General features: G+C 43.4%; 2 protein-coding genes across 5 annotated transcripts in view; both read left to right on the plus strand.

Moving 5' to 3' along the window:
* shisa7a (shisa family member 7a) overlaps positions 1-4,972 on the plus strand; it is a gene marked incomplete at both ends in the record, with an annotated part of 14,980 nt that extends 10,008 nt beyond the window's left edge. Inside the window, 5 exons of the mRNA XM_083634699.1 lie at positions 362-1,161; positions 2,046-2,200; positions 2,586-2,651; positions 2,911-3,096; positions 4,053-4,972. Of these exons, the coding sequence (XP_083490825.1) occupies positions 362-1,161; positions 2,046-2,200; positions 2,586-2,651; positions 2,911-3,096; positions 4,053-4,972 (2,127 nt within the window). The remainder of the gene's footprint in view (positions 1-361; positions 1,162-2,045; positions 2,201-2,585; positions 2,652-2,910; positions 3,097-4,052) is intronic.
* An 8,139-nt stretch (positions 4,973-13,111) lies between these two features.
* Positions 13,112-25,132, plus strand: LOC310779924 (uncharacterized protein). Of its 4 annotated transcripts, XM_083640441.1 has the most exons (7): positions 13,112-13,368; positions 13,738-13,849; positions 15,852-16,040; positions 16,432-16,485; positions 17,645-17,676; positions 18,605-19,281; positions 21,331-25,132. In XM_083640441.1, exons 6-7 carry the CDS (start codon positions 18,813-18,815, stop codon positions 23,709-23,711), a joined length of 2,850 nt encoding a protein of 949 aa, XP_083496567.1. In that variant the 5' UTR covers positions 13,112-13,368; positions 13,738-13,849; positions 15,852-16,040; positions 16,432-16,485; positions 17,645-17,676; positions 18,605-18,812; the 3' UTR covers positions 23,712-25,132. The 4 variants fall into 4 exon arrangements, with proteins under 4 accessions (XP_083496567.1, XP_083496566.1, XP_083496568.1 ...); XM_083640440.1 differs by lacking the exon at positions 17,645-17,676; XM_083640442.1 differs by lacking the exon at positions 17,645-17,676 and having other exon boundaries at positions 13,112-13,364.
* Positions 25,133-27,233: the final 2,101 nt, after the last annotated feature.

Consider the following 27,233-nt stretch of genomic DNA (forward strand, 5'->3'; position numbering starts at 1 on the left):
AACATGTAATGGGACATGTAGAACAAGACATTAAGGTCTAAAAGCATGAAGATCTTTATGTGCAGTTTGTACTTTTTGCAAAGCTGCACCTATTTTAACATTACAGATTTGATAGATGTTTTTGGAGGACTAAACATATGTTACACATTTCTAGCAGCAATTTAAATCAATTTTAACACTGTTACCACCAATGACTGACACCTACAAATTAATTTGATGGAGTGAGTCCTTTTATTTTTTTTATTATTCCTCACCACGTATACTTATATGTCCTATATAAATACTCAGACTTATAAATCCATCGCTCAACATTATTGAATGAAGCTATTTTTAAACGATCACAGCTTGTACATACTGTTAGTGGGCTAAACTGCAGAAGCGGATACAGCAGTGTAACCGCATTGACTCAAGCACAGAAAATAGAGCTCTTAGTCATGTGAAGATGATGCACGCCACCAGTCTCCGAGTCCTCACTGTCTCCCTGCTCTCCCTCTTAACTGGCCCATGTGTGGAGAGCTCTCCCTCCCCCCCTCCCCAGCACTCACACCTCACCGACCAGCCTAATCCCCCCCCCAGCCCCTCTCTCCTGCTGCTCGCTGTCCAGGCCAACCTGCGGCCAGGCGCTCTCCAGGGCAGGACCAAAACTGCAGAGAGACTTCCAGAAACAGAGGGAGTTCTGGAGACTCCTCCAAAGCCCCTGGCCCAGGTCATGTTCCCGAAGAACGTGACTGCAGCAGATGCTCTTGCACCTCCCTTGGGTGCGGCGCAGGTGGCGCCCCTACATATGGATGTATGTCGGGGTTACTACGACGTAATGGGACAGTTTGACAGCGCCTTCAACTGCTCCAAGGACACCTTCATCTATTGCTGTGGCACCTGCCACTACCGTTTCTGCTGTCCAGAGCGCAGCCGGCAGCTGGCGCAGGACCTTTGTAAGAACTATGACTCTCCAGACTGGGCCAAGACACCACCGCCTGGCATGGTCACACCAGAGGAGTTAGGACCGGACATAGACTTTGACCCCCTAAAGCAGCAGAGCCACAACACAGGCTTTGTCATTGGGGGTGTCATCGTGTTCATGGTGGCCGTAGCCGTGGGGATCAAGGTGGCCTTCAACAAGGTGCAGGAGGAGGCCAACCACAGAGATCTTAACATGCCCAGGTGAGGCTCGGAGAAATCAATAAGTTATTCTGGTTTCTTTCCATCACCTCTCACTGATTTATCTGTTGATTCCTGTCCTGCGGGAATAATGTAAGACAATTCGGTTTTCAGGTCTCAGTAAATGTCCCAGGTCCATCAGTCTAGGCTCAAAATAATGTTAATAGTCATCAGCTAAAACATAGTTGATTTTCATGAAGTGGCTGCAGAGTTTGCGGTGATTTGAGTCCAATGGGCTAATCAATTCATACAGTATATATGGTCCAATATATCACACTACTCTTGGCAATACAGATATGCTGTTTGGTTTTGCACAGGTTGGGCATTTTTCCATCTTGGACTACACTGACTACGAGGGGAGCGCATTGGGTCAATAATATATAGAATGCAAAACCCTACAAATTAAAACTAAAACCATTTGTTAGATTTTTCTTTTAATTCTGCTTAACACACTCCTTGACTGACATGTTCACCTTTCTTTATGAATCATTGTATTCACATTGATTCAGCAATTGTGAGCAAGTCTGCAAAAACTCATTCCTCATCCGAAGTGTGCTCTTCCCATATACTTCAAAAACGCTTAGGAGAATGATATGAATGGTTCTTGCATCCCTCACATCACAGTCAGATGGCCATGTTAGAAATTATATGGAATTTGAACATTTCTACGGTTCATCATTAGCCTGGGAACCTGACGAATCTGCCAGCTAGCGCATGTTTCATTTGCTAACAGGTGACTTACCTGTCTGTAAGGATGGTTAGCCATCACCAGTGTTTATTGTCACACAGTGTTTATTGTCACACACAATACACTAACCCTGTGTTTGACCTGTGCTCGTGTTGGTCATGTCACTGTGTTTGACCTGTGCTCGTGTTGGTCATGTCAGAGCCCTGGTTGACATGTTGCGCCACCAGTCAAGCCCAGTCCAGCAGGATGAGAGAAACAACAGTGTGGCTCTGGCTGTGGGAGACGGACAGGGGACGCTGGGGAGACCTCCCAAAAACCTCTACGCCCCTGGCCTGCCCAGCAAGGACAACAGATGTGAGGGCCTAAAGCTTCTACAACATGTACAAGCTGCTGTATGCAGTGATAGAGTTATATTGTGGTTGTCATGTCTGCGTATGTCTGTTCTGTTTTTCCATTAGAAAGAGAGCCATCAAGGGGAAAGAATAATCCTCAATGGGGCTGTAGAAGAAACATTGAATGCATTTTAAATGGATAGAAATCTGGAGATATTCAAGTATACAGCCTATATGCTGATGTTGAGAGTCTCAATATGGATGAAAGATAATGTAAAGGTGAATTGATCCAGATAGATAAAATAGTATAAAGGTGGCTTGATTTTTGTATGCTAAAATGCCATTAAACTGGAAACGGGCTGACATCCATTTTGTGATCTGATGACCTCATGTTGTTTGATTTACAGTGGGCAATTTGCAACACAATTTCATCCACTCATCAGGCGTCAGCCCCAAACACACTGCAACTATCGGTAAGGCAGCTGGTGAAAACTATGCTCGTATATAACTTGTGTAATCACCACTATGCTTAATTTACTTCATTCAGTTTCGTTTCAACCACAAAAGTAGACATATTCATCTCAACAATAATTATGATTATCATTGTTGCCTATGTTAGGGTTAGAAGGAAGTTAAAATCTCTCTGTTCCAGTGACACCGCTACAGTGCACTATACCCAGAGGAGCAAATCTCATTTAATACATAGCCTCCCTCTCCCTCTGGTCTCGGCAGAACGCACACCTCGAATGAACAACGCTCAGATGACAGCTGGAGGCACCCTTCTCTCCAGCAAACACAACAATGCCAAATCCCAGCCTGCATTTCACCATTCCCTCCACAACTTGGCTCAGCTGCCTCCCTCCTATGAGAGCGTCACCAAGCCCGAGCTCAACAGATACTCCTCCCTCAAACGCCTGGGTATGTACAGATACTTCAATAATGAGAGACTAGTAGAACGGTTCAATAAGCTTTAATGATACAATAAACAAATTAATTTTGGCGTATGACTCCATGATATAATGACGTTCCTCATGAGATGATGAGAGGAGGGCATCAGTGATGAATAGGATAGAAAATCCCCCAAAGGGGATTCTTCAGGCGTCGTGACGTTGGTGGTGGTCAGGGGAGGAGGTGGGGCGAAAACAACTGCTTCAGCGATCATGATCAGCAACTGAGGATGACACATAGCACATACACAGCACGAAGCAAACATAGTAAAAACATGGACTCTGATATACTACGCCAGTTAGGTTATTGGCTCAGCAGGAAAGGAATAGCTTGAGCTGATTGGCTATTGCCACAGAGGGGAAGCGTGGGAGACTGTGAATGGATGAGGAGACAGCATGAATGAAAGGGGCATGCCTAACAATTAATGGGTTATACAACCTCAAAGAAAGGGGGCGTGCACTGTGATATAACCTGAACTGGGCATTGGCTGCAGAAGTAGTCTTCATTATTGAAATTAGTCTAAAACATCACTTCTCCCTCAATTGCCTGGGCACGTAAATTCATTTGATACTCCTCCCTCAAACGCCTGGGCACGTAAATTCATTTGATACTCCTCCCTCAAACGCCTGGGTACGTAAATTCATTTGATACTCCTCCCTCAAACGCCTGGGTACGTAAATTCATTTGATACTCCTCCCTCAAACGCCTGGGTACGTACCTTCATTTGAGAAATGGGGAAGAGGAATATACAAATCTGTCTTTGTCCTTCCTCTCTGCCCTTTATACATCAGTTTGTGCAGCTGTTTCAATAGTACTGAGCCAAAACATGGCAACACTTCAGACACTATGGTGTAAAATGCATGTGTCAGTATGTACTTATGGTATTTACTGCTATATGATCAACAGAAATTGTGCTTGACTTCCAGAGAAAGGTCTAGATGAGTACTCATCTGGTTACTGCACCACAAAACGCCGGCCTCACACAGCCCAGCCAGCTCTCCAGTCCTCCCAGCACCACCTCCACTGGGGTGGAGACTACACCCTCAGTGGGAGAGGAACGCTTCCCAGGCACACGATGCGTCCCTGGATCGAGCCCACTGGCATGCCTACATCACCCACCCCCAACCCTTATCCTCTGGACCCCCCGGAGCCCCAGTACAACCCCAACTACGACACTCTCTCCAAGCCACCGAGGAAAGTGAAGTCTCAAGACCAGATGCTCAACATGGCCGATGTCCCCGGGAACACAGGAACGCTGTCCCGGCTCTCCAAGAACCAGCAGCACCAGTACTACAAAGCCATGGCGGCTTCCAGTAAGAACTCCAACACGCAGACCCTCACCCGCAAACCCCAGGATAGGCAAGATAGGCAGGAGAGGCAGGAACGGCTGCTCATGTCCCCGGACCACTTGGAGGAGCGGATGGGCATCGGGGGTATGGGGGTTGTAGATCCGTACACCCCCACAGGAGGGATGGTGCCCACGCTGCCCCGCCAGCAAAAGGCCCAGTCCCAGCAGAACGTCTGTGCCACGCCTTCCCTCGACCGGCACCACATGATCAAGATGAACTCTCACCCCACCTCCGGAAGGGAGCAGGAGAGGAACACGGCCATGACGGGGCACATGGGTGGGGGCATGGGCTGGGCGGGCGAGATGCCCGGCGCGGGGGTAGTTATGGGAACAGGAACACTAGGGGGCCACAGTAGGAGGATGGCGTTTGCCGCCAAAAGGCAGAACACCGTTGAGCAGCTACATTTTATACCGGGCGGAGGCGTTGGGGCGACGGGGGGGAGCGGAGGAGGCAGCCAGGGGATTAGGACAGGCAGTAAAAATGAGGTGACGGTTTGAGGAGCTGTGCCTCATGGAGAATTTGCCCCTCATCAAAGGTTTGGGAATAGATCAGCCTTCTGCATTTAACTATTAGGTATAAAAACTGTAAGGAATAAAAATAGAATAAAAGTAAAAGTATTATAATTAACGCATAGTGCTTAGACAATTCAAATTAGTGTTGAAATTAGATAGTAATTAGATAAATATGATTATTTATAAAGTTATAGATGAAGGTGGGGTATTCTAAGTACGTGATTGCCTACATCAGCCATATTTCGTAACAGAATTTGCCATATTGCCATATACATTGGTGCCATTACTAGTAGAAAGATTAGAAGGGTGAGAAAAGACCAACGGAAGTGTCATTGATAACTTTGTTTTTATATGTCTTTAGAAAAGAACTCAGGAGCATATTAGATAGGGAACCAGATGATATAAAAAGAGTGGAAGAGATCAACGAAGAGGAGATATTTCATGAAGAATTTCATCGGGAATTGAGCCGGTTACCTGCTGGGTTGTCGCCTTGCTCAACTCTTGCAAACAATAATTTTGCAAAACGGAATCCCTTGGGAAAACTACCCAGTCGACCAGATGACTAAGTGAACTGTGTCTGGTGAGGGATTTTAGAGATTTGACTTTCGCTATTCACAGAACCAACCTCATCCCGACGCAGGGAGACAGAACTTATTTTTGTTGCTTCCTATGTAAACGAGTGGAGGAGGTGGGGGCTCGCAGGTGTTTGGAGCTTGCACTCTAGCGACTGGGACACAGCAGCCTGACAGAGTGGAGGAGGTGGGCAGCAGGTGTTTGGAGCTTGCACTCTAGCGACTGGGACACAGCAGCCTGACAGAGTGGAGGAGGTGGGCTGGCAGGTGTTTGGAGCTTGCACTCTAGCGACTGAGACACAGCAGCCTGACAGAGTGGAGGAGGTGGGCTGGCAGGTGTTTGGAGCTTGCACTCTAGCGACTGGGACACAGCAGCCTGACAGAGTGGAGGAGGTGGGCTGGCAGGTGTTTGGAGCTTGCACTCTAGCGACTGAGACACAGCAGCCTGACAGAGTGGAGGAGGTGGGCTGGCAGGTGTTTGGAGCTTGCACTCTAGCGACTGAGACACAGCAGCCTGACAGAGTGGAGGAGGTGGGCAGCAGGTGTTTGGAGCTTGCACTCTAGCGACTGGGACACAGCAGCCTGACAGAGTGGAGGAGGTGGGCTGGCAGGTGTTTGGAGCTTGCACTCTAGCGACTGGGACACAGCAGCCTGACAGAGTGGAGGAGGTGGGCTGGCAGGTGTTTGGAGCTTGCACTCTAGCGACTGGGACACAGCAGCCTGACACTATTGGCAGGATGCATCATCCGATTAAACTGTCAAGGAACCCACATAACCAATCAGCCGCCTGGGTTGCCTAGCTTTCCATGTGACCTTAGATTCTATCCCCAGAGGCCGTACCCCATAACCTCCACACACTGATCACTGTTCCATTAAAGAGTGTCAACTGATATTACATTATGCTACAGGCATTTGTTTACAAATGTTCCCATTCTATAGATCAGCACCATATTGTAAAAAATAATGGGATAACCAAATTATATAGAGCCATCAGTCATTTTATTAACAAATATCTTAATGCAGCTACATTAGTCAAGAGATGATACAGAGTGGACATCTCTGTTCAGTTTACCAATAAAAAGGCAACTTGCTTTTATGTAGGTTGTGTACAAAGAGCATATGTTTTCTCTAGAGCACAAATGAATAGACCGTGACGCAGAGGTTGCACTTACACAACTGTCCTTCAAAGCCATTTATGGAGATACAAAGAAAATCCCACAGAGGAGGCTGGTCTGACAATCACCATTTTATTATTATCACCAGGTGACAAATTACCCAATGATATTTTGTACAGTCAAAGGATTGTCTTCAGAGCATGCCAAAGCTTTTGAGTCAGGAGAGAGGCCACCAAGAGGTCTTCTGCAGGACGGCTCTGACGCCATAAATGACTCAGATGGTTGGGATGCCCTTTCCATCCTCAACTGAAGACCTTGCTGTATCATAACGCACTTCAGCCATTATAAGTAATGAATATAAATTTTAAATAAAAAATCTTCATCAATAACAATGCTTATCAATACTAAGGGCTATCCTATCCTATATAGTATGTGCTATCTGTGGTCCATATAAAATGATATCTCGTTCTCTTGATTTTGTGTTGATATTGTCATGATGTATTAAGTATTAATGTGTACAAAAAACGAGCAGTTTAAGCACAGTTCAAAGAGAAACACAGAGACAAAACTTTGCACAAATCTATCCCCTGATATTTGCACCAGATACAAATATACTTTGTATCATATGCTCAAGGTTTACATTCTGTAAAAGCAAGGCTGGAAGTGTGACAGATCAATGAAAGCTATATGGGTTTAAGAGAGGATTTGTTTTTGGTAATAGCCTATACTAAGAAGAGAAATTACTAAGAAGAGAAATTACGCAGATAAGAGAAAGAAGACTTTGCTACCACTTGGTTTTTGTTCAGTCAACTGAGAGGATACGGAGATGAGATGCTGACAACAGAAATACTGATTTCATTTGGACAATCTTCCTATACACAGTGCTAAATGTAGTTGTTATGAATATGATGGAGTGTTATTATTAATGATTATTATAACTGTTATTGTTACTATTAACAATTATCTTATGATGTGATGTTCTTTTACTCAGTGGGATTTAAGTGTTTCTTGTTTTTTAGATAACTAGCATTCTCATGACTAGTTAGTTTTTGTTACATCTGGTCATACATCCAAGTTTTTAAAAGCATTCCAAATCTTGATGCATGCCAGCTCCATTTCATTGAGAGGCATTGACAATATGCCTGGATTTAAGGTCATTGGTGCCAATGGCCAATCTCCAGTGCCTAGATAGGCCTTATGACTTTTTGAGCTTAAGTGATTGCTTAGGTTTCCACTCTGGCACAAAAGTGAAAAAAATAAAATAAATCGGCAGCCTTCTAAATGTATGAGTGTCTAATGTCTTTAAAAAGAGCCAGTGAGGGACAGAGGGACAAGTCACATGTTATTAATGCCACCAGAGAGAGACTCCGCTGTCTCTGTAGGCTGACCCAATAACATATGGGTGGTACACACTAAAACCCATGACGCCATAATGTATGTGTGTTTGGATGAATGTTTAGAACACAGGTTGGAAAAATTGAGGTTTAATGGAAACATGAATGTTCTGAGTGCAGCGTCTTTTTCAGGGAATATAGGACTGGGACAGAGGACATACAGTCGTATTAGATTTTTTAAAATAAAGCCACAAAAGGTCTGTAGCAAAGTCTGTAATATCTCACAAGCCATATCCATTAAAACTCATTGCCACAATTTTATAAATGGTTAATCTAATTTGTGCAAGTATTGTATTTTGTATAGCTAGTACAATCAGAATATTTTAACAAGTGACATTAATTTGAGGATTCAACAAATTATGTGTTAGTAGTTAATTGTACAGTGCCAAACTCATAACATTTTGTTGTCTTTCTATTGTCAGAGCCTATATGGCAACAGGGACATTTATTTTTCAGGATTGACAACTAAAACACAGGCAAGTTAAAAGGAAGATTTTCAGAGAGGAATGAATGAATATGGTTTGTGTTTTTCATCACCATTATGAGTTAATTTACAATAAGGCTGGTCAGCTGAAAATGTAAAACATTATTGATGGTAAATTGTATTAATAGGAACTATGTCCAGCAATTAAATTCAACAATTTGTTTTCATGCCTATAAATTTCAAATAAACCCTTTTGTTATTGTTCCATGCATTGATCCCCTTGGATACAACAGTGACTTACAAAGAATTTGTATAATAAAGTTGGTGGAAAAAATGTTTTACTGTCATTCATTCAGTCTGAGTAAATTAGCTACTCATTTATAGGCCAGTACAGCCAGTCGGCCATCCTGGTACTATATGTCTTAAGACTGGAATAAGTTGCTACTTTAGGTACTGCAAGTATTTATTAATATATGTATATTTACAACATAGTAGCAACAAATCATTTATAAAACGAGTAAATAATCAGCTAACACTACTACAACTTATGCTAGTTTTTATAGGTCTAAGTGTGAATTTTATCAGCTAAGATAAGATATCACTTTATTGTCAGACAGAGTCCAAAATTTGTCTTGCATCCTAAGACACTTGTTGCTCATAAATACATACAGGTGTACAATACGGCAACACCATCACCATCATCAAAGTGCTACATACTGTGGAACTTCAATACACGTAATTGACGACAAAAAAACAAACAAGAGACAAGAAAAGTGGCTGCAGTGCTTCCTTAGTCCCTACCTAGAGCCTCTAACCTGATTTAACAGTTTGACAGACTGGGGCACAAAAGAGTTTCTCAGTCTATTTAAGCGAGCCTGTGGGACTCTGAATCTTCTGTTTGAGGGCAACAGCTCAAATTCATTAAAAAGAATGTGAGTTTGAAGAGAACATTCTTCTTGTGTGTGCTTCTTGAAAGTTTGTTTCAAGTGTTTGTCCGACAATTTTCGAGCATATGCGGATTAACCTGCCTAGTCTAGTTTTAAGCTGCACAGACAGACAGCTATACCATGCACAGCTAAAGTTTTATAAAATATTATAAGATACTTTTTATTCCTTGCTTATAATCCAGATATAAATGTTGAACTAATATGAGTACTAATGATGGACTAATCAGATTTTAACATCTAGCCTATACTATAATAAGTAATTAATGTTTAATTCATCAACTGCTCAATGCGGCTTGTTGATGAAAGTTGTTATAAAGTGTTACTGAAACAATTCTATTGTAAAGGTTCTAGTGAAAGGAAACAGCTGTGTTTTAACATAATGTATTTTAGCTTTCTGTATATAGTCTGTGATCAAATCCCACATCTTTCCACTGTAAACAGTTGTATCAGACACATTAAAAGACAGTACAATTCCAATGGGAGTGAAAGACTAAAAAATAACAAAAATCTTTATATCACTGCTTCAAAAAATCTGAGTATAGCCTAGCCTTACATGGTTAGCCTATATTATACATATGCTGAACCATCTGGTTTTCTTCTCCCATGTCTTTCCTAGCCTACAGGTCAGGGGATATGCTGGAGTTCATTTTCAAATTTTTCAATTTTTCTGCTGTGACCCCATTTATTGCACTGAGGCGAAGGCTTTCATGGTTGAGGAGAAGACTGCCTTTGTATCGATATTATACCACCATCAATGTTGTTAAATAATGTACACAAATGGCGCAAAAATAGCGATATATTTGGTTGAAGTAGTCTACTGGTGCCCTTTGATGCATCCAATCATTGTAATTTGCACCTCTCGCCACCAGGAGGGGTGGTGACCACTCAGGAATACAGGACAGATTCTGCATCAGATGAGAAGCATAATGTCATGTAATTTAACTTACAGGGGCTGATATGTAAAGTCTGCATTGTATCTTATAGCTATACACAATATCATTGTGTATCTAAGTTATAGCATAGGCCTACTCTAGAACAGTGGTTCCCAAAGTGGACCCCAAGGGGTCCTTGGGAGTCCCCAGCAAAAAGGGTAATTTATTTTCACTATAATTCCAACGATACATAACAGAATGTAGGACTATTGTGGTCATGGGTTTCACACACTTTCTGTAATAAAACATCTAAATGTGTGACGACCCTCCCACTCTCCCAGCCCTGTGTTGCAGAAGCCTGGTGTTGGGGCCGTTAGGCTGATTGGGTGCACCTGGGCCTGGTGCACTCATTGAGCTTAAAAAGACCTTCACATCATTCAGTTGTTAAAAAAAATTATTTGCTAAAACTAAGGGAAAATAACTAGACAACACAAACTACATTAAACAAACAAACAGAACAAAAGGTGCATCGGTGAGGAGGGTCTGAATGGTCTGAAGGCCCAATGAGTGCACCGGGCACATGGTGCGCCTAATCAGCCTAACCAAACCAAAACCAGGCTCCTGCAAGACAGGGCCAAGAGAGTGGGAGGGTCGTCACCTAAAATATCAGATGGGGATAAAATGGTCTAATTTGTGTCAGTTTATGGGTCCTAGATGTAAAAAAGTTTGAGAAGCACTAATCTAGAAAATAAAGCAAACAGTTCAGTAGGTGTTTGTCCTTAATGGCACTGCCAGAGCCGGATGGCATGTAGTCCTATTGTTAACTAGCATCGTGCCTGGATTACTTGTGACTTGTGATCTATACAAACTGTGTTAACATCCGATTGTAGGCCTATCTGCCCAGTAAAGTGCTGACCCAGGTACTGTAAATTATACTAACAACTGCTCATTGTAGCCTACATCTGGACTGAAGTTGACCTCCCTATGTTGGTATGCAAATTTGTATGAAAGGACAAATTGATCTCCATGTGAATCTGGGGCTTTTGAGGCCTGGACCAGGACCCTGCATGCCTGGTCGACATGATTAACTTTGTAACAGAGGAGTAGCAATCTTAAAAGTCAGAGTGGTGTGGAGATGAAACTATGCATATCGCTTAATCTTGATCAAAATGGCTGCACCAAATAAAGTGTAGCATTTTTCAAAACAGCTGTTACAAAGTGTACAGGCAGCTAAAGGAACAAAAACACATACAGCAGTGAGGGAAAGTAAAACATAAAATAACATCTTAATAATAGTAACAATAAAAAAGATAATTAAAGTCAGTATAAAATGTACAAATAAAATTATGAAATGGCCTTTCTGTACAAATGGCTCTTGAGAAGTGATTTAGGGGCCAACATTTAGCTGCAGCTCTAACCTCTGGGACAGGACATCCCAGCAAAGGCCCGGTCACCTTTCCTCTTCATCCTGGATGGATTTAGGAACAGCATCCCCCTCCCCTGGACTCCATGAGCATCACAGGCACATTTCTTGGATTTATAGCCTACAGATCATATTGCTTCAATAATGGTATTAGTTGATTTGGGGCCTTGAAGCTCATAGGAGATGATCGCTTGCATGGGCTCAAAACGGTTGCATGGCTATGAATGAATTTATTAAAACACATGTTAAAAATACAAATGAACAGATAAAATTCATACACCAGGATTAAAATTGTTGAGGAATAAAACACAATAAAGTTCATGACTTGTTTCCATTGTGGTCATATCTTGCTGGGCAGTCTCCTGTCCTGTACCTGGACAGGAGACTCGGGAAGTGAAAGAGAAGACTTGTCCCATGATGAATGACACCAAACATTTATATGACTGACAGCATTCCCCCTCCACACACACACACACACACACACACACACACACACACACACACACACACACACACACACACGTAGTCTATACTTTTTACAATATTATGTATATTTTATTATGATCATCATCATCATTATTATTATTAATAATATGTTGTTGTTTTTACATGCATAGAGATCCGTACAAGAATTATAATGCCCTTGTACACCTACACATGAGCACATGGCACAATAAATTCTTGAATCTTGAATATGACTTGTTTCCATATTATTAAAACAGTAGGCTATTAAAATTCACTTTGATAGTAGTATTATTTATTCATATTAATGTAATGTGTAATATATTTGGGTCCTGCCCGTGAGACTTCCTGAGTCCCACAGCCTGCATCTCTCGTCTATAATGTATGGGGTTTACTGATGCTCAATCTACTACCTATGTCCTATTTCATGGGTAAGTTAGTGGACATTTCAAAATAGTTGAGTATGCCTGCTTGTAAGAAAATTGCATTTTCATGTGCTTTGTCTGTAAGTAGCCTGTAATAAACCGTCAGTTTTATGTGCAACTGAGATACAATGTTGCCACAATGTTATAATTAGTTAGTACAGTAGGCCAAACAGGCTAAACAGCAGCCATTATGCACCCCGGTGAAATGTTTCAACCTCCCATCGAACATGGATAACAAACGGCGTGGGACACATCGGACTGGCACTCGAATAAGCAAGTATCAACAAGTATGCAGATGTGCAGCACTTTTGAAAGAACACGACATGACGGTTCCAGTCAAATGTGTGAACCGTTCAGACGACTTGTGAGCTCAGAGACATGAGCCGCGGGTGCTACCCGGAAATATAACAAGGGCCGGAAAAGACCAATGTTAAGTGAGCACACGTCACTCACTTTTACCCAAAAAATATTCTCACGGACCATCCAAATATATTTCGGTCGAGAAAAACTTTCCTAACTGTTCGCTGCTGATGCGGGCCGCTGTTATCGAATGGCGAGGAGGCATTGGTGTTGATTTCTAGGGAGAAGCGTGTTTGCGTTCTTCTCGCTCAGCATCAGTGAAAATGGCTGTGGCTAACGAGTGGAAAACAGCACGCAGAAATGGAAGCGGGTGGTAGCTAGCTAGCTTGATGCTTAGAAGGCGTGACAGGCCTCATCCATCTGCCTGCTCTGCAACTGGATGCGTAGGTAAACATTTGCCCAATATACGTTACGCAGATGTATATATCGCGTTAGCAACATAACGTTAGTCGGCATGCATATTATATTCTGGTTGTGAATGTTAGCTAACGTTAGCCGTTACTGGTTATGTGGTTTTCTATATTACGTGTGCCAAACACGCTGAGCCAGTATAAAATACAAGAACCGTGAAGTTTTTTTTGGCATGCAAACGCGTCCTATATTTTTGTGCTTTCTTTTTTGCAAACGTTAGCCAATAACGTTATTACATTGTGCCGCTGCAAGTGCATGTGTTATTGCTTTTGGCTGTTATGATCATGTTTACATTGTGCAGCGAGTGTGATACTGATGTTGATTCAGAATTTCTGTCCTTCACAGGATCGCTAATTTGCATTATAAAATGAGAGGAAATCAAATATGCAATAAATTATCTCCATCTGCCGGGGGAGCTCACTCCCTTATAGGTCCATTTCTCCGATTAAGGGAAACGGTAAGAATATAAGAGATGCTATAAATTGATGACAGACTGAAGCCAAAGCACTTTTCACCTCTTGTCATTTGTAGAATGGTACATTTAAATTTAAATAACAATGTGTTGTCAAAGTGTTTTTGAACATTGAAAATACATCTACTATAACGATATGGAATGAATCCACCCTGCTCAATCAATTATGATTATTATTCCTGCTTTGCATGTTGGTGAAGGGAACTACATGTTGCTATTAACTAATTTGTCATACTGGTGCTGATGGTTGGAGCCAGCAACAATAGGGTGTTATAAGGTTCTACACAGCAATTGATAATCTGAATTAGCCCTCATGTATCATAAATTATACCTACCCTGTTACACACTATTGACACACCTATTCTATTGAAAACTTGCATCAAAACATACTACTTTACATACATGCATAGGCCTACTTACTTACAACATACTAACTTTAGACTACCTTAATTAAATCCCATTATTTTTGGTTGCATTCAATTGAGGCACTGACAGTTATGGGAACAACCAGGAGTAAACAAACACTAATGGTCTAGTTGGACAACTGAATAAATAGCCTATGTTGTGGGTATTGTGAATATGGTGTCCTGGGGGCCTAGTCGTGCATTCCTTTATAACTGGGAACTGGTAATCTTACGGTTCAAAGTTAATGAGGTGGGACGGTGACATCACTAGAGCTGGTATTTCCCATTCCAAACTCGTAGGAGCCTCAGCAGCCCCGACCTCAAAAATCCAAGATGGCTGCTCCGCGCAACAACTAGTTATAATCGTAGTAAATGCTATTTCGCACTTTGTCTTGTTTGTGTCTCATTAAATCAGCTGTACACACAGCAGTGCCTAACTTCTATTTGTGTGGACATGAGGCTGCAGTGCCATGCGCGAAATGCCTTGTTATCAACTGTTATTGCTAACGATGGCTAGCCTGGCTAGCGACTGGATCTGACCAGTGAACAGTGAACTTCCCAGCTCAAGTTTTCTGCAAATGGAATGCTAACAAAACGGATATGATGTAATTTAGCCTCCACATCCCAGTTATTTTGTGATAAAGGAACGCACGAAAGATGTGCTCAGATAAGACCTACAGCATTATAAAGGAGGATTGTGACAGAGCAAGCAGTTGGATTTGAATTAAACTAATTAGCATTTTTAAGGACAGTTTAACCTGTAAACATGCACTACTGTCTCATATATGCACAAATGAAAGGCTTTTTCCTGGTCTCAGTGAACAGTTCCACAGAGAAATGGAAAAGCTGACAGTGCCCCAATGGGCCTTTTCACCAGCAGCCATTTTGTGTATAAAAGGCAGGAAGTAGCACAGGTGCAAGCATTAATGAGGGTTTCCAACTTCCAATCCATTTAGGTATTCCAGTGCCGGGGCCGTTGTTAATGTTTTGCTTGCACCTGTGTTACTTCGTGCCTTTAAGACACAAAATGGCTGAAGTGAAAAAGGCTAATTGTGTTAAAATTAGGTATCAGAACTGATTGCGATACTGTCACATATAAAACCAGTCTTTCGTTGTCAGTGTAGCAGCTCAAGGTGTGCATTGATATGCCTTTCAAATACGAATAATAATAGTTCTCAGCTTTAGTAAGACAATAAAAAAAAGTTCTTAGGTTTCTAACTTTTGGAGAGTGAGGCCATAAGAAAAAACACAAGTAAAATATATGTCAATTTAGATTTTCATACTTTAGGAACTTATGGATTGCATTATGCATTAATTGGTAATTTTGGTTATACTCAACCCGGGCCTTCTTTTACTAGTTCTCGCCATTGTGATGATTGTGAAAAAGTGATTGAAACACATCCTTTCAGCACAATTGCACCCACACTGCAATAGGACCTGCCTCCATCTGATTTTCCAATTATCTGATGGCTGAAATTTGCATATATTGCGGTATTAGACACGTTATTGTAACTAGCGTGGGTTAGTTAATTGGCAAGTAGACCATTCAAGTACTCTGATGCTGTGTTCCTTCTTGTCATCAGATTTTCAGCAAATAAGAACTGCCGACTGGGAGAAAGCGTTCACATCAACCTCTCAGTTGTACTTACAGGTAGGGTATAGGAGGATTTTTTGTGGGCTCCAATATCTCCCACGTGGCATCAGGAATTGCGCAAGTGAGTCAACACCAGCACTAAATATAGCAGGGAATCCACCGATGTCAGCAGTCCAAGGTATTACAAATCTAAATGATTTTAAATTGTTATTACTGTATATTGAAATTACAGTTCTATTCACAAACAGCAAGACATATCTGCTGTAGTTTGTTTATGGTTTGATTTTAAATACAAATACAAATGGTTTTGAATGTGGGCATTCCAATAATGCTTTCAAGTTGAAGCAGCAAAGTGCCATTCTAATGATATATTAATTCGACAGAAGACCGGTAGCCAGCCAAACAAAGAAATGTGTGAGCAAGTGCTAAAAAGTATCAAATGGACTGTTATAACTGAAATGTTGTGATAATTGTTCAATGACAGCTATTTAAAGACGTGTAACGGTAGTGTGAGTGTTATTGTTTTGAAGGTGTGTGTTTTAATTGCTTTCTGGGTTCACCTGTTGAAGATTGCGCTGGCCCTCTGGGTGTGTGTTGGAGAGAAGTGTGAAAGAGAACTGGAGGTATGTAAAGCTCTGCAATGCAGTGCCGAAAATGATCAACATGATGGCAAAAACTAGGAAAAATATAGGCCCTGGTTGGAAATAACTATAATTATATTTTAACCAATGAATGATGAAATAGAAACATTTGTCACTAGGGCACAATTCCTTTAAATACAATTTCACTTGAGAGGGCAAGGTACAATACTTAGATTCAAGTAAATGCTATTATAATAGATTTGTGTCTTTATAAAGTGCATGCATACCATGGTGGCTTGATTCTGTTGTGCCCTATAGAGGTGAACAGTCACGTGACATTTTTTGCTAGCTGTTAGTTATCTTGGTTCCAGCCTTAAAACTCGGTATATAAGGATTTTTCGAAATGTCTATGAAGAAATGAATGGGGAACTCTCTTCCGGGGCAATAAATGTCACGTCACTGTTCAGCTCTATATACTTGGGGGGGAAAACATGTATACTGGCCGAAATATGTACATAATAGACATCTCAACAGGGGAGGACAAAGTACTGTGTCCGGGGTGTTACGGCACTGCTAGAGCATGTAAGGGTTAAGGGGCTAGGTACCCTGGTGTATAATATGATATGTTGGCATAAAGATCACTATCCCCAAATTAGCTCTGTTGAATAATCAACCTCTACCTCCTTTCACCATGAACTCCTTTTGCTTTGCGGCAGAGGTCATCTGTGAGCATCCAGATATCTTGCTAAATGCAATGTGGTAAATATGAAATGTGAATCTCTTAGAATGTTAGAGAGCATGATGAACCAATCTTAACAGCAACATGAGTGGTTATACTACAATCCAACAGAACCACCTCAGAGTAAGCGAGGTAAACAGAGAGAAGATAAAACACTGCCTATGTACTTATATTACCGAGATTATATGATGCAAAGTGGGTTGATTACCGGTAAAGCCATCCTTTAAGTATGTGGATTTGGAATTGCAGTGTTGAGATGCATCAGTTGAAACGACCCATTGCCATTTGAGTGCACACAGATTAAAATGAACTTGTTCATGTTCATACAGTAGTTCACAATTTTGAATTTTGAACTAAGTTCACAGTCCTAAAAATGAGCAGTTCAGTTCATTTTCAGTTAACTTCTTATTGTTTGTTTGTTTGTTTGTTTGTTTGTTTCTTTCTTTCTTTCTTTCCATTTAGTGCACAAGCATCAAGTCAGCTAGAATGTAAAAGTAGGTCTTCCGTTTTAGGTCTTTCAAAGTAAAACTCTTATTGTAATGTTAACCAAATTTTGATTAATGCTTTACAGCCACAGTTTCACTTCATAATAATCTTCACATCGGTATTGATAGAAGGAGAGCAAGTAAAACACTAATGAGGGTTTCCAACTTCCAATCATGGAAGTTGGAAACCCTCATTAGTGTTTTGCTTGCACCTGCGTTTACCCTGCCTTTTTGACACAAAGTGGCCCCCGTGAAAAGGGTCTATAGAGAGAGAAGCAGAGACAGAAGCAGCACGTTGAAGTGACAGCAAAACCGTTTTTATCCTTATTAATTACCACACACATGTAAACAAAATTGGCAATTGGGTGGTAAGAGAGCGAGAAAAGAACGGTAAGAGTGAACTACGTTCATGTATTTGCAAAAGGAAAAAGCTCATGTGTTCACCAAAATATGAGCTCAATGAACGGCGTTCTTTTAGCTTGCTCATGCACAACACTGTGTACAGGTATGTGTTGTTCATGCACAACACTGTGTACAGGTGTGTTCATGCACAACACTGTACAGGTGTGTTGTTCATGCACAACACTGTACAGGTGTGTGTTGGTCATGCACAACACTGTACAGGTGTGTGTTGTTCATGCACAACACTGTACAGGTGTGTGTTGTTCATGCACAACACTGTACAGGTGTGTGTTGAATGTGTGTTTTAGCTTGTTTATGCACAACACTGTACAGGTGTGTGTTGAATAGCGGGGGACACAAAGGTTAATGGATGGAATGCCTACTCATAGGTTCAGAACCGCTATTTCTTTGAAATCAATAATTAGAATTTGAATGTTGTCTAGGGACACTATATAGAAAGATGATATTCAAAATTACCCTCCAGTTCCCTTAAATGATTTTTCTCTTTTCTGAATTTTGTGTTTTCCACTTGTAGGAACCTCTTGGCTGAACAGGGATGAGGAAGCTTGCGTAGATGAAGGAAAACAATGCCAACACAGTAACTGTCAAAGGAAACAAGGATATGTCATTTGAACTGCTTCTAAATAAAAACTATTCTGTAGCAGTTCTGAAATAATCTGGAGTCCATCTAGAAATAAAAAAGACCCATAAACGTGCCCCCCACCTGTCCCTTCTCCTTTTGAATGGAGAGTGGAGGCAGTGGACGATCAGGAGGAAGTAGCAGCAGTCGAAGTGCACGATCAGGAGGGAGTAGCAGCGGCACCACTGCAAGGAATTTAGATTCAAGCCGAGATTCGAGCAGTTCCAGAGGAAGCAGTAGTATAACGTCACCCTTAGGGCGAAGCTCGACAGTCAGCAGTGGTGGGATCATCGTTGCCGCTCCCGGCGCTGGAGGTGTGGCCCCTGCACCCCCATGTGCCAGTGAGTGGGAAATGTTCCAGTTTGGAAAATACAATTTGGACATTATAGAGATGTTAAGTGGGCACCAGGCCCACCCATTCAAAGGCCTTAGTTTAGATCGACAACTACAGCATCAACAGCAAGTGCAGCTTCACCAGCATCAACTCCAGCAGCAGCAGCAACAACAGCAGGCTGAATCTTCTGGAGCTCTTCTGTCTGGACTCGGCTTGGGCGCCCTCCAGGGGTCTAGAGGTAACGCCTTTTCTGATTCTGCCTCCATTTTTGCCAAGATGAGTGCCCCTCCTCCCCCACCTCTACAACAACAGCCTTCCTCATCTCAGAGCTCCCGCTCAAAGTCGAGCAAGATGAGTAGCAGCAGCTCAAGTCATGCTTCAGGCTATCCGCAGTTCTTACGTACCTTCCACCCATCTGAGGCAGCACTAGCACAGGAGCAGTTACACCCAGGCGTAGGCCGCTTTGAGCACTTTGCTGGCGGAAGTAGCAGCAGTGGGAGTGCTGGGGGATTAGGGGGATTAGTAACATCTGTACCTCCACCTCCTCCTCCCCTGCATCCTGGCCTTTCTGTCCCCCACGCATCACCTGGCCCCTCTTCTTCCCCTTCCCCTTCAGGCTCTGTGGCCACCTCCAACAACCCCACTAGCAGCAGTGCAGTCAGCTCACTGGGGCATCAGCTTGTTGGGGCCCAATCTGATGCACGGAGCCTTCACCAACAGTTTAGTTGCATGTTAGCTGCTAATCAGTATTTCCTCTCTGGGGTGCCTGCCAATGCTAGCTTAGAGCAATTTCTGGTTCAGCAGGGAACCCACAACCACCTGGGGATTGGTTTAAGTCACACAGGTGCAGAGTCTAGCACTAGCCTTAGTAGCCTTGCTCCGCCTCCAGCTTTGCATTCCTCTCACTCGCATGGCCACTCCACTCCCCAGTCACAGCAGGCTCCACAGCAGCAGCAGCTGCCACCTCTGTCTCACCCTCACTCTCATTCTCATCACCCACTCCACCCAGGCTCTCAGCCCTCATCCCTAGGTGGATTTGACTTCCAGGGCATCCCTGTCCTCTCATCCAATCAAATAGCTTCTCTAATGCAACAGGAAGCAGGCTTGCCCCTCCCTTTGCCACTTCATTTATCCTTGTCAAAGGATGATGGTAAAGGGGAAAGCAGTGGAGGTGGAAGCAGCAGCAGTAGGAGGAAGAAAGCTATGGCCGGCTATTTGCCACAGAGAAAATCTGAAAGCAGTAGTAATAGCGGCAGTAGCCATGGCCACAGCAGCCACAGTGGGAATCCCAATACTACTAGTAGTGGAGGAGGGCTTAGCCACGGTCAGCCCCCAGCTTTAATTGGGAGTGGGGTCGGTATGTCAAATGTGGGAGGGGTCCCGTCATCCCTCCTTGCCTCATCATCTTCATCCTCCTCAGTGGTTTCTTCCTCTTCCTCCTCTGCTCCCTCTTCCACTGCTGCCTCAGTGCTGGTTACTAATAATTCTCACCTTTCTAAACCTGCTAACCAGAGCTCCATGCAGCCCAACCCCGCACAACCTGACGCAGACTCCACGTATAACTGTGGAGACTGTGGCAAAAACTTTAGTCACCTGTCAAGCCTTCGCAGGCATTTGCGCATGCATGAGCCAACTGCAGCAGGTACTAGCAATAGTGCCACAACTGGCCCAAACCCAATTCACATCCAAACAGAATCTGACCCAAGCCTTCCCCACTCCACCCAAGATAGTTCTCAGCCCCCATCCAATTCGTGTCCTAGCCCAGACAAAACCTTCAGTTGTTCTGATTGTGGCAAAGGCTTTAAGAAAAAAGGCCACCTTCTGCAACATGGTGTAATACACTCATCAGCCCGCCCATATGGCTGCTCCACCTGCTCTCGGGCTTTCAATCGTAGAGAGTCATTGACGCGTCATGAGAAGATTCATGAGGAAAAGCCATTCCGTTGTCCAGCCTGTGGCCGTTCCTTCCGTGAGAGCACCTCTCTACTCAACCATGCTGCCTCAGGCACCTGCGGCAAGCCAGGTAGGGGACCCAAACAACGGGGCGGCAAGACGGGAACTGATGGGGAGGAAAGAGGGGGTGGAGGGGGGACTTATCAGAGCAATAGAGGTGTAATTTATGGGAAAACTGAGGAGGAAGATGGTGTGATCATTGTTGGGGAAGGAGAACCAAAATCAGGTTTAGGGTGTGATGGTCTATTTCAGGGTGGAAGGGGAGGGAATTCTAATGACAGGGACAGAACAGATGGTAAATACCCCACTGACTACTCTCGGAATCGTTACACAGGCTACCACGACGATCACCGGTCCCAAGGCAATCCATCTCCATGCTACTCTGGTGCCTCCCCCTGTGGAAGCGGGATGGCGGGCCCAGCTCTGAGAAAGGCACCTTTGGCCCCAACACTGCATCCTCACCCACAGAGCCAAAGCCAACATCACCATCAGCAGCAACAGCCGCACCTGCCCCTGTCCTCTCTACTGGATGACTCGGAGGATGATGTCACTAGCTCTGTCAATAATGCTATCTCTGCTATAACTGCAGCTAGCAGCAGTGGGAACAGAGGAGATGATAGAGGCGATATCATAGGGGGCCTGTTGGGGGGGCTCGGCTTAGGTCCTCTGGGGTCACCTTCATCAACATCTGGTGTGGATAAGAATTTCAGAGGTGGGGGGAACCCACAGAACACTGCTGCCAAACCAAAACGTCCCCGCAAACCCAGAGCAAAGAAAGATCCAGCAGCTGATGGACAGCCCCCCAAACGCAGGCAATACACCCCTAGACCTGGGACCAGTGGGCTCCCACGTCCTTATCTCTGCAGTGTCTGCGGCAAGGGATTTGCACGTCGTGAGACCCTACGTAGGCATGACCGCATCCATACTGGAGAAAAGTCTCACCACTGCGCTGTTTGTGGGAAATATTTCCGAGAGGCCTTCCACCTCAGCAAACATCAGACAGTCCACTCTGGGGCAAAGAATTACAAATGCAGGATCTGTGGGAAAGAGTTTGGTTACTCACAGAGCCTCAGAAGACACAGCAAACTCCATCAGAAAGGAGAGCTGGAAGAAGTGCCCACAACACCAGCTGCGGACGGCTTTAACCCAAACCCTCAATGTAGTGTGGCCCAAGACAGGAGCCAGAACCAAGCAAACACCACCACCACCTCCTACTACTCATATCCTCAAGACATCAAGCCTCAAGATTCGAACACCCAGCCCCCACCCCCGCCCCTTGACCAGCCCCTGCCCCTCAGCCAGCCTCAGCCCCCGCCCCGGCTTTATACCTGTGCTATATGTTGGAAGTCGTTCCGCCATCACTTCCATCTGACCGCCCATCACCAAACGGTTCATGAAGGTGGGGGTGAAAAGCTCTTCTGTTGTGACGTATGCGGGAAAGCCTTTGCTTACTCCAATAGCCTCACTCGACATAGGCAATCACAGCACGGGCTGACCCGTACTGTACATGGGCTGACCCGTACTGAACAGGCTAACCCGCAAGAGGGTAGCAGTGGGTCAGGAGATAACAGAGGCGGGGGTGATGTTGGTCAATCTGCATCGGAGAGTGAGGCTGCGACCAATGCCCTGTTACAGTTGGCTCCTTCCAGTGAAGGCCATGGAGGGCAGAGTCATAGCGTAGTCACTCATAGTCACCAACAGCCTCCCCCACAACCACCAGCTGGTTACTCACCCCTTTTTTATGATGCTGCAGCAGCAGCCCAACCCTCAGCCTCTAATGCCCCGCCTTATTCACAGCCCCTGCCCCCAAACTCCACAATCATGCCCCCGCAGCACCAGCATTCCCCAGCAGGGGTGAAAGGGGAGCATATTTACCCAGCAGGATCCCGTAGTCATACTCTCCATACCACAGCCCCGTTCCAGCCCCTGACGGAACTGCCTTCCACTGAACATCATCATCTCCATCATCACAACCCGCATCATCATCACCATCATCATCCGTCGAGTATCCAGTCCCACCAACACCGTCAACAGAGCATCCAGTCACCGCCCGAGGAAACGAGGCGGCACAAGAAAAAAAAAAAAAAGTCCGACAGGAGAGATCGCAGGGGGAACAGATGGGAACCCTCAGATTCAGTCAGATTTGATGGAAGCACAAGGAAGAGAAAGATGGGTTCTTTAATAAGAAGGCAGTCGAAGAAGAAGAAACAAGGCTCTCTTCTCTTGAAGATTAGGCGAGGGGGGGAACCAGGAGGGGGTGGGTATAAGCTCGTCAACACTGGTGGAATGAAGATGAAGATGCTGTCATCACTCAGAGTCCCCGTGAAACGTTTTGGCTGCCCTATATGCCCCAATTCAGTGTTCTCCCGTCAAGCGGGGCTGCTGGTCCACATGGCAGCTAAACATCCGCAAAGAGTCACGAGCGCCCAGGAGCGACTAAGGTGCAGCGTGTGTGGGAAGCAGTCTCACAGGCTTTGGGCGGCCTTCATCCATCGGGCCTCCCATCGAGCCAGAGGCTCTTTTTCCTGTCGACGCTGCTCTTCTCGCTTCTGGAATGCTACGCTCCTCCGCCGCCACAAGGTGTCCTGCCGCCGCAGGGCCAAAGGACTGCAGCGAGGAGCTACTCGCCTGAAGCTCTCACAAAGGCCAGGAGAGAGAAACAACCCAGAGGGTCTGGGGGAGAGGTCGTCCCTACAGGGAGCGTTCAGATACTGAGCGTCCTTGGTATCTGGAAGAGTGGCGTACAAAAGGAATATTTTAGTTCTAAAATGGGAACATGAGTTGAAAGGGGACTTTAAAAAGGGCATTTGGTGCCTTTGAGAGCATTTGCCTGGTGTCTGTGTTGACATCTACTCTGCTGACTATTAGAATGAGTGTGTTAACAACTACTGTAGAGAGCATCCTATAAAATATCGCCTGAAATTCTTCCAAATTGTATTGGAAGATGTTTCAAAGATGTGACTGTTTCCATAGGATTATTAACCCCTTAAGTGCATTGACACTGCTTGGCTGACACTGTGCAGTTACTAGACAAGTTTAGGTGACATGACCTGCTAATGTATCTCTCTTCCCCATATCCTCACTAGCATCCCTGCTACACCTCTTGCTGTATGATACATGTCTCTGCTGTGTACTTTGTCTTGTTGATGTTCACTTAGAGGCTCACTGAGTATTTAAAAAAAATGTAAAGTGCATTTTTTTTTAGCAGTAGGGACATGGGGACAAAGACATTTGTTGATAGTTTGTCAGTGCATGTTTGTTCTCTGGTCAGTTTTTTGCTGAGGTTGTGAATTCACTCCTACAGTATGTGATGGTTTATTCAGTATATCCCCAAAGGTTTTAGTGTGAACTTGATTTGAAAGTTGCTCAATATTCCCTAGTGATTTGATCCCATAGAAAAAAGACAACATTGCTAGTAATAAACTGTACAAGGAACCCTCTCCTGCCAAAATGAAGAAACTTACAAAAAGCCTTGCTTATCATGTTCGCTTCATTTATTTGAGATATTATCCATAGCTTTTATACCAAGAGATTGAATACAGGTTAAAAAAGGTGGACTGTAACACGTGTTTATTTCATGTTGTTTGTATGCTCTTTTTAGAAATGATTATTTCTACTTCACAGTAATGACAAGGACCTATCCTCATAGAAGCAAATGTATTATTCCATGTATTTATGTGTGTAATCCAATCAGTCTACATGCCAATCTTATACTTCATCCCTTCTACCTTTTACTCTTTTTGCTGAGTTGCAATCATGTTCTTACCCTGTCAAGCCTTGTTTTTTTTTCTTCTAAAGAGAAAATAAGTTTTAAGTACATTCTGTCACTTTATTCACTTCAGAAATGTTCATACCCCTGTCAAGCCTTGGTTTTTCTTTTAATGGAAAAAGAAAATGATAGTTCTAAGTAGATTTCTATCACTTTACTTACTGAAAAGCCAGTAGTTGATTATATTTCGGCATTGAATAAACCATAAGTGTTATCATTTGTTTTCCATTCATTTCTCATTCAGTTATAAACTGCAGTATCCAGAAAACAATACAAAGTGCTAGTTATTGAATACAAGTAAGTTGTAACTGTTACCAAAGTCAGTATTGAAGTTTAACTATTATATTTAGCTTTATTTCCTTTGTGAAGTTCATATCTCTGTGGATTAAATGGATTTCAGGATGTAGTGGGTGGATATACAAAGACATTTTATTCACGTACAGGCCAACCCATGTTATTGGGAAGATTGCTCCAGGTCATTGAGTTGTTTTCACAATACCGGTATTTACAGTATGACCACCATACAGGAAATAAATGGCTGTGTAAAACCTCTCCCTCTATTCCATTTCCACAAGATGGCAGCAAGCAACTCATTTATGCTGTACTCTTGCCCTTCTGTGGTTGAGTGTGGCAGTCACATGGGTTTTACACTGATAGGGTTTGGGACTCAAGGCATGTTGTCTGTGTGCACGCGCATGCACACTGTTTGTGTATGCAAGTTGTTCACTACTAGAAGATGAATGCCACCAAAAAGACAAACAAATTCCTTGAACAGCAGCATTCAATTATAAGAAGTTAAATTGAGACGCACTTAAATGAAATTGAACTGGACATAGCTTGTGAAAATGTGTGGTAATTTTGAGTTGCTTGTCCTGCCTTCCTGATGTCCAGACACATTTGTGTTCACGCTCTCTCTGATGCTTAGCCTACTTCTAAGTGTGGTAATTTGACGGAAATTATAGAATGATAAACTATTTATCTTTGTACTTGGTCAAATTCACTGCCCTAGAAATCCTATGACGAATTCAAAAGTATTTTTCTTTAATTTGTTTATTTGTTAATGACCATTTAGCATGCTACCTATCGGGGATCACCCAGGTGAAGGAGCTATACAGTCCACTCTTAGCATGAATGACAAGTACAACATTATGGAACAGGTAGCATCCCATTTAGGCCTAGACCTGTTTTCTTTTTTTTAAATGTGACCTGTTTCTGGATAAGGAAAATGCATGCTATTTCAAGGTGTAAATGCATCATGATCAGGATGTGATCAGAACTTCCTGACCACATCTATAGAGGTATAGCCTGGCTCACATTGTGTTCACATCTTTTACACCCCATTTACACCTGGTTTTTAAATGCGACCATAACCTATGCGGATACAGGTTGAATTTAAAAATCAGTGTAAATGGGGTGTAAGTTAAATTGAATGATTTGGTAGGCCTAAACTAACTCAATGGGTTGCATCCATCTGCAGTGCTTGCAAACAACACTGGGAAATGGCTGACATTTTAGCATGATTCTCAATAAAAACAACATACACATTCTGCCAAGCTTGAAAGTAAATAAACAAGTGCTATGACTATGCAAGGCAAATTTAGTATTTTCATACACAGCCAAATCAAAGTGCTTTTAATAAAATGGGTAAAAAGAAGAGCATAGGCCTACTTGGAGAGAGAGAAGTGTTACAAAGTAAAATAATATAATGTAATAATAATAGCCTAATAATAACAATAATATTAATGATAAATATGACTAGGCTAAATGAACACTGATAGCAATTATGTTACAACGTCACTAAAACTGTCACGTCCATGAAGCTTTGAGCTTTCAAATGACTCAAATCTATCTCTCCTGTTTTTCATTCTATATGTCTGACTTGGGGGGGGGGGGGGGAGGCAGAGAGATTTCATGCGGCGCTGTATTTTGCGCATGCGCTCTGTAATTCTGTACAGTAGACAGACACCTCGCGCTTTTGTGTTTCGAACGGGTCTCACGCGGCTGTAGCATGGGGGAATCCTGGGGGCGGGGTAGTGACCTAGTTCTGTCCAATGGGCGTTTGTTATGGGAGGAGCGACATGTTTCTGTAGCCAATCAGAGTCACAGCAGGCGAGCAGACAGGCTTCATCCCCGCGTGCATGAAACACGTGCGCTGGAACAGCTCTTCGCCGTGGCTGATTGTACCCAGCAGCCAGGAGGCAACGTGCTGGAGCACTCCTCTCGCCTGGAAAACACAGGCACACACTCACGTTTTCTGTGGATTACAAGCAAACTGGAAAGACTATTATAATGCTCCACTACCTGATTCTAGAGTGGACTATTAATGTTACAGAAAGACAGAAATAGTCTAACATACATGGGAGAAGTTTTGGAAGAAGTTTCACGTACACTAGTAAAATGCAGTAGTGTATATGATACCTGCATTAAAACAGAAGTATTCACTTCCCCTCATCTCCCTTATCTTACAC

The sequence above is a fragment of the Poromitra crassiceps genome, assembly GCF_964638095.1.
Source record: "Poromitra crassiceps genome assembly, chromosome: 1".
Lineage (NCBI taxonomy): Eukaryota > Metazoa > Chordata > Actinopteri > Beryciformes > Melamphaidae > Poromitra > Poromitra crassiceps.